Genomic DNA, 8334 nt, shown 5'->3' with positions numbered 1-8334 from the left:
CCTAAATGTCTGCCATTGTTTTTTATTTTATATTTTGTTAAGGTGTAAGAGGTGTTATGTTTCTGCACTCTTCCATTTTTGGCAAATTAAGAAAACTTTGTATTTTTGTGATGGTTTGTATTTTTTGTGCTCTGTATGGAACATCAGTGCCTGTTTAAGTGATGAACTCCATTACTTATGTTTGTTTTCAGACATGATAACAGACGTTTTATACTTGTGCTATAACTTTTTGGCTTGTGCTACAAAACTTTCAACCTCTGTAGCACCAGTGCTATGTGAAAAAAAAGTTAACGTACAGCCCTGAATAGATTATATTATTTTATAATTATATATAGATCAGCTGTTCTATTTAATTATAATACAGTATGTTAACAGTTTTGTTCAATAAAACCATGATTTCTTGCTTTTGATACTTTATTTGAACTAATTATTATTGCCTCATTGCTATTATATATGTATTTTAAGTAGATTTAAAGGCTATTGTTCACTCAACCTACATCTATTTTTATTACCACAAAAATTAATTATTATAATATTTTATTATTAGTAGACCAGAACACGTGGACGTGTTGTCATTCTTACACTATAATACTGAACTTTGATTTCAGTGATTTGGACTATGAGATGGACACTTGCTTCTTGCACTCTGTTGCACTTTATTTTTGCTTTAAAAAAAGGATTTCATAGAAATTTGGATTGTTTAATAAAATGTTCTTTAAAATGGTTGATTTTTTTTGTGGGAAATTAATCGTTTAGATTAATCGATTAATCAATAAATTAGTCGATAGATTAATCAAAATAAAATTAGTCGTTAGTGGCAGCCCTAATATATATATATATATATATCACTTTTGTGATAACATAATCAGAACTTTCTCTATATATCAGAGTGTGATACTAGATTCAGCTAAATTAGGCAATAAAGGCACAAACAAGCTTTTTGTACAGATGTTTGTATACACTGAATGGCACAGCTGACCTCCTCCTTGGTCTCGCTGTTTTCTCTCTCACGAGGTTCCTGTTTGATATGCGTTGCCATGGCGAAGGCTGCACGGTCATGGCTGTCAGCCAGGTTGATGACGTTGGTGATGGAGGGGAGCATGGAGCCCTGGCAGCTGGTGCCAATGGTGGTGTTCCTCTCACAGACCGCCAGCAGCAGCTGTGAAGCAGAGACGACAGAATCAAACTCTGAACTGCCACGATTCCTAAAACACGCAAGCAAACAGCTGCTCCTTCTGTGAAGATCACAACACTTGGAAGAAAGTAGCTAACATTCACACATAAATGGCACCTGCATGAGCCAGCATTGTTTAACAGCTGCCATTTTAACCACTTGCGAATATATATCTAAATGCTTGACACTGGCTGCAGAGCTCCAACAGTGAATATTCTTCTAGTCTATCACGGCAGGCTGATTCGCGCACCCAGCCGCGTCATGTGTAGGACAGCGTTAATAATTCAAGAGCCAGAGTAGCATTGATTGTGGCTGAGATGGATGGATTGTGACCTGACTTGAGCGGGAGCAGCCAAACACCAGAGCTGTTACATCATGGTGAATGTATTAACAACAAAAGAATAATTATCTAAAATCCAGCTGAAGTTTTGATAAAATCATCAAGAGGAAAACTGTGACGTTAAAATGATACAGTATGCATACAACTGCTATGCAAGGTGCAATTAGCTTCTATGTAATTTAAGCATGTGCATAATTATGAAGTATTATCCACTCTGCACAGAGCTTACAACATGATTGAAAATTTACAATTGTACAATCTGCATTTATTTTTTTAATTATAAAAAAAAAATCTGTAGACATATCCTGTGTTGTGACATGCAATGTTATATCATAGAAATTATAAATGAAAGCATTGCTTTAAACATACATATATATACATATATATATATATATATATATATTATAATAAATATTTTAAAATATTTTAATATTATTAATATAATATTATTTATTGTATAACACATTCCAATTACATACATTTATTTGCTTATTTAAATCAATCAACATTTTAGGTTTTATTTTATTTAAAATTATATTTTTTCTTTCTTTCTTTCTTTTTTTTAAGTCTATTAACATGCTTCATTGATGCATCAAACACCTCGAAAAACTTTGCTCTGATCAGCGGCTGGGTGCAGCGTAGCCCTAACAAGAATGCTGGCTCTAGCTTGGATGTGATGTCACTTCCTGAGAGGTTCTCATCTCTGAAAAAAAAAAACAGTAAAAAAGTGCTTTAGACAAACGCTGCGAGACTGTTGTTGTGTTTACCTTCTGATACAGAGTGACAATAAACAACATGGTGGGTCTTTAGCAAACAACAGCTATTAAGGACTACATGTGTTCCAGCGTAGATACAACTAGAGCTGTTGATTTAAGCCTATGGGTTCTCACCAGGATGAATTGCTCCTGACGCTGGAGAAATGCTCTCTTGCCCAGGGTGATGGTAACCCCTAATGCCTCCTGCCCCTCAGCCGCCAAACACCACCAGCCCCAACTTTAGCAATCAAAATGGGGCTACCACCCACCAGCCACAGTCTTGTTGGCTAATGGCAATAGATGGAAGGCCAGCGCGGACAGCGGACCCTGTGATTAATCAGCGTAATTACCTGTAGACGTAATTAACGAGGTCCAGGAACTGGGCATTCAATTCAAGGTCGTCAGGAAAGCGCTTCTCAATGTAGGTCATCATTTTCACCAGCAGAATGGACTTCTCTCTTGGATTAGGCACCTAGGAAAGAGAAACGAATACAAAGAGAGCCTAAGACAGTAGAAAAGAAGGAGAGCTGAGGAGGAGAAGGGGGTAACGGATTGATACAGTCCATTTATCTTTCATCTATCAGGAGAGCTGTGCAGCACCTTAGCTCGGCTCCTTTTTCTCCCTGTCTGCTCTCTTGCCTTGGGCTAACAGAACAGACACCTGGGTTCAGCTGTCCGGGCCACAGCGCACAGAATACACAATGCCTCATTTATAGCAGGATAGGCTTTGAGCTCAAATGTTTAACACTGAGTCGACAAAAGGTTGGTTTACAATTGTGCGGGTAGCAAGTCTACAGAAATGGAAATCAATTAAATCATGTTCAAACAAGAATGCATGAAATATGAATCAGGTTTAGCCATTTATAGTCAATTTACCTAAGAACTCTAAGCACTACAGTGCTATCAAATCATAGTCCTGCTTGTTTCAGAAATCTCAACCAGCAACATTGGCTCGCAGTGGCGCGAGTTTTGGGTGGGATTATATATTGATCAGACAGAAGAAAACCTGTTAAAAACAACTCGGAACTCTGTTTGGTGGTGCAGCATTAACGCACTTGAACGTTAAGCTTTCTTTCTCTTTTCATAAATTTAGATTTTCTTTCCGTCTTTTATTTCTGTCTTAGATTACATTCTTTTAAAAATGACAGCCAATTTTAAAAATTTATTTAATTAACAATAACAATTAAAAAAATGACTTAATGAAAAAATGAATAAATGTTCTTTTTAAGATGTCTTGTCATACATTTTTTGTTATTGAACGCTGTTCCCTGAGGTCCAGTTATAATGGTCACTTTCCTCTCTCTCCCTGACCTTGCTGTAGACTGTCATTTTTAACTGCCCTATCATTCAACAGTCTCTTTGCAAAATCTGTATTACATTGTGAAAGGATCACAAAATAATCTATGCCAAAATGTATGACAAACTATGAAGATCAGACTAAAATGATGGGACCCTTTTCACAAGAGTGTGATGTGTTTAACGGTCATCATCAGCATCATAAATCCTCAAAAGTTTTTTATATTTTAACTTTTTTTTTTTTTTTTAAATGTACGTACATTTATAACACTATACTTTGTATTATATCACCTTTGCATCAAATTACCAAAAAAAAACTAGTTAACGCTAATGCGAGAGTGTTTCTAATGCAGCGTCTATGGGAGGGACGGTAAATTTGACATTATTGTTCTCTCTCATCTGACTGCCGTTATCAGCCTCTCTCAATTCTTTTCCTTTTTTTAAAAGTCATGAAAACACTATCATAGAGTTTTTCTTTTGCTATTTGAGCAAATGGAAATGCAAGAAATATATCTGTGGTACTCTCCCATTCACTGCTGAGAAACCCGGAAATGTGAAAAAGTTCCATTAGAGATCTTTTAAAAAATAAACTTGCTGCCACGAACAGCACATGGTTTGAACCATCTCAACCAGAGGGTCAGGCACAAGGAGAAGGAGAAGCACAACTCTGGGGTAGCCCAACAAGTCTTAGTTATTTAAATTTAGTTATCTTAATAATCTTAATTAAAAAAAATAATTTTAAAATTAAAATTATACTCTTTGCTTACTTTTTGGAACACTTAAGTATGTTAAGACCAACGAAAATTCCTCATAATATGTCACCAGGTGTTAACAGAATTTTTATTTTGAGGCAGCAGCCTGTGAGACTTTACCTGGTTGGTAGCCATGGTGTTGCCAGAGTTCTTGACCCATTCCTCCACAATCTTCACCACAGCTCGAAGAATCTTTGGGTCAGGAGATTTTTCGATGAGGGAGGTGAGGATGACCTGGATGAAGTTCTTCCTCATTTCCATGTTCATGACCGACAGCCTCTCCTTTACCAGATCCAAACTAAGCATGACCAACTCGCTCGTCACTACAGTCAAACATAGAAGAACATGACATTACATGACAGCACTACGATTTTCCCTTTCGCTGAGGTTCACAGGCCTTCTATGATTTTCCAAACCTAACAAAGAGGAAAAACTACACGGGCTCACACACACAGCAAAATGATACATAAATCTCAAAGGCTACCATCGAACATACATCACAAATTGTAAAAGACAGCTGAGGATATGAACCATAAAATACAAAATTCTGCCTGCTGAAAACGGGGGAAACGTGATTGAGTTTTAGCATGGAGAGCTGCAGCAGAAAGGAGACGGGTTATGAGTTTAGTCTGGCCTCTGAATGTATTTTCTGCTTGATTTGCACAAGGTAAAATGTGATTGTTCTGATGAGTCGAACCCTTGGGGGAGAATATGTTAGAGGCTGATTTCCAGTTCGCCGCTGACTCGCGCTGTGAGGGGGTCTTGGGCGACGCTGTCAGGGTGACATTGCAGCTTGAGGCCTTCAGACAGCACCGAAAGTGTGCGAATGTGTGTGCGTGTGTCTGTTCAATCCCATCTCCATGTACCATTTAAAAACCATAATAGCATCTAGAAGGCACTGAGCAGATGGAATTGTCTGGATTTTATATTCCGGTGGACACAGTGGGAGCTTTTTGACTTCAATCACAGAAGATGTTTCTCAGTATGGATGGATTTGTGGGCCGGTCTCCGAACATTTGATTGGCCCTCCTGCAGCACCCAGTGGTCAAATATGGACAGCGCATGCTGAAGTCGAACGGTTCTCTCTCACACTCTGCTCCAAGGTGACAACGTGTCTTTTTGTCTTTCTGCCCACTTTTTAAACTCCTCCAGAAGACTGCAGACAACAGGATTAAAGCTGTCCCAGTAAGAGCGTATATTTTTCCATCATACTGTCAAGAGCCTAAATTTAAGACAGACTGTCAGTTCTGGGCCAAGAGGAAGAGGACCCGTTCTGTCAGACGAAGCAATAGATCTTAACCTACCTCAGCTGGCTTCCATATACCATTCAAAATAAAGACAAGCTTGAAATCTTTAAAGGCTTGAAAACGGCCTCCTCAAAGGAAGGAAGTGATGCTAACCAAGTGCAGATGGGATAATGACAGAAAGAGGCCAATGCTAAAGCACAAGATTGTTTAAATTGAGTATCGCATACTGTATTGTGTTAACTTAACATGGTTGCTTCTAGACAGCAACCAATTAGGATCGATTCAGATGATTTAGTGATCCATCGAGTGCCGTCAACAGAAGAACTGATCTGACCTGTGTGCTACCTGTTCTGTTTAAATTTACTTGGGGGTCAATGCCATAAGAGCGTACACGATAAAAGAAAAATCTTTAAAAAAATAAATAATTGAATTTAAAATGCATGCAAAGTTTCTAGAAATGTGTTCTTTGTATTCATTTTGTTTTCGTATAGTTATGAAAAAACTTTTGTACCATTTCCAAGAAAACTTGTAATTTCAACTCTAAAAAGAATGTGGTGCAACCAACCATCAAGTAATATATTATTTGCCTTAGCTTGAATATGCAATATAACTTAAATATACTTTTCAAGATAAAAAGTATTTTCTTTTACAAATATCAGGGATTATTATTGAAATAAATATTGGGAAGTCACACTACATGACATTTTCCAATCTGACTAATGACTACAAACCTTGACTGATAAATCAAAGTCAAATGATCTTATATTTTAGGAGACTTATTGACCTTAACAGACAGGGTCTGCAGGGGTCATCTCTGATACAATGATACAATATCCGGTTTCATTTCTGCATGCTGGTTGTATCATTACTTTATTTCAAATATTAATTATAATTTTAATTTAAAATATCAATAAAAAATAAAATAATACTAATAATAAATTTATGAGTAATTGCAAGCAGCAATCAAGGGGCCAACAAAATAAGCGCCTTGGAACAAAACAAGACGCTAAATGCAAGACAGTGAGCATCAGACTAAATACAAAAATGAGTAAAGACATTTGGAGACAATTTGAAGCAAAATGGTTGAAAACCAATGAATACAATCACTTGTAGTGTGATATTTGCTTATTACTTTTGATCAATAGTTGGCACCGACACCAAATTTGGTCTCACCACAAATCTGGTGTGGTCAGTATTGGGTGACAACGCCACAGACAAAGTTTGCAATCAATGTGTCAAAGCTTTGCAGAGATACAGCCTCAGATGCATTCTGGCATCATGCCATCAAATTCGCTGATGTGGAAAATCAACATGGTTTTGTCTATTGACAAGAAATCCATAAGTTTTTACCGGCATGGTCTGAAGAAGTAGAGTTAAGTAAGGCTGGCCGCACACTAGACGATTTTCAAATCTTAAACGATTTTAAAACCATGAGAGACCACAGACATAAAGACAGTTCAACCGATTTTTAGCCTTATAATCCTCTGAACGCACACACTACATGATTCGACCAGATCGCGAGACCACACACTCGTTGATTGTAGGAACGATTTCACAGTGACACGTGATCTCACGGACACTCGCGAGATCAAACGTGACTAGAGAAGAAAAACAAATAGAGGACAATCAAAGTTGTCAGCTGGCTCTCCTGGCGCACGTTCTGTTTCACAGAGAAAACAAAGTATAGAAAAGAATATGGGTGATGTTCTCTGCTTTCATGGCATGTTTGTGGCTGCCAAGTTTCAGCTATAGAAGCACGCAACATCCGGTAGGTGATGCTTGCTCGCTCTCATTGGCTATCGCGGGTATCATGTCAGAGGCAGCCCGATCAAGAGTCGTAAATATCAAACATGTTTGATATTTACGATTTGAGTTCGGGGACGCTCCATCTCGATCGGGACCAGATAAATAATCTTAAATGACACCACACAATAGAGGATTTTTCGGACAAAAAAATTGTTTGCGACAAGCCGCGAATCAGGCCACACCCCCTGATCAATCGTGGGATGCAAATCAGACTTAAAATCGGCCTTAAAATCGTCTAGTGTGCGGCCAGCCTTAGGCTAAGTCCACACTACATGACTTTAAACGTCGGCAGATCGCTGTGCTGTTCAGACTACATGACTTGATTGTCTGTCTTTAAGTCGTTGTGGTGTTCACACTGCGTGACTATAGAGTAAATGATCCGCAACCGGGGGTTACACACTACACAAGCTGACAACAACTCTGTCACCCAACGACCCTACAAACCACGTTTTGTCATGAAAACACGCACGAGAATTGGAACGGAAATGACGCGAAACAACACGTGAAACAGGAGTTGTTTATTTGAAAATGGATGTCGGGAAGAAATTAGCGCTGCAAGCGGTTTGCTCGATGAAAAATTTTGCTCCATTTATTGTGTCCAAACTTTTCTTTAAGCCTGTTGCTGCTGTTGTTTTTCTACCGGTGACCTCAACCCATGCCTTGCTCCCTCATTGGCTGTAGCTCGTCACGACACCTGACACCACGTGATGTTGAGTCAGCCGACCGGTCCAGATATTTGGCATGCTAGATATTTGTTTGCCATCGGCAAGGTGTTGGCAACGCGTCGTTGTGTAGTTCACACATAAAGATTGCCGTGCGCCAATCACCCGCTGATTTTCCCCCGATCACAGCGCGACCTGTCGGCGAGCTCATTAACTTGCAAATCGGGCTTAAAATCCTGTAGTGTGAACTAGGCATTAGGTGAAAATCAGTCTAGGACAGGGGTGCCCAACCCTGTTCCTGG

The 8334-nt window shown here is 38.6% G+C and overlaps 1 protein-coding gene across 1 annotated transcript in view; it reads right to left on the bottom strand.

Annotated features, from left to right (window-relative positions):
* trrap (transformation/transcription domain-associated protein) overlaps nucleotides 1–8334 on the bottom strand; it is an 87387-nt gene that overhangs the window by 35458 nt on the left and 43595 nt on the right. The window contains exons 48-51 of the mRNA XM_016546024.1: nucleotides 4438–4640; nucleotides 2620–2741; nucleotides 2091–2217; nucleotides 980–1159 (exon numbers count right to left, since the gene is read on the bottom strand). Of these exons, the coding sequence (XP_016401510.1) occupies nucleotides 980–1159; nucleotides 2091–2217; nucleotides 2620–2741; nucleotides 4438–4640 (632 nt within the window). The remainder of the gene's footprint in view (nucleotides 1–979; nucleotides 1160–2090; nucleotides 2218–2619; nucleotides 2742–4437; nucleotides 4641–8334) is intronic.

This window comes from Sinocyclocheilus rhinocerous, unplaced genomic scaffold, assembly GCF_001515625.1.
Source record: "Sinocyclocheilus rhinocerous isolate Xijiao unplaced genomic scaffold, SAMN03320098_v1.1 scaffold820, whole genome shotgun sequence".
In the NCBI taxonomy this organism is placed as follows: Eukaryota; Metazoa; Chordata; class Actinopteri; order Cypriniformes; family Cyprinidae; genus Sinocyclocheilus; species Sinocyclocheilus rhinocerous.
Note: the sequence above shows the minus strand (reverse complement) of the source record. Positions and strands in the feature narration are given on the sequence as shown.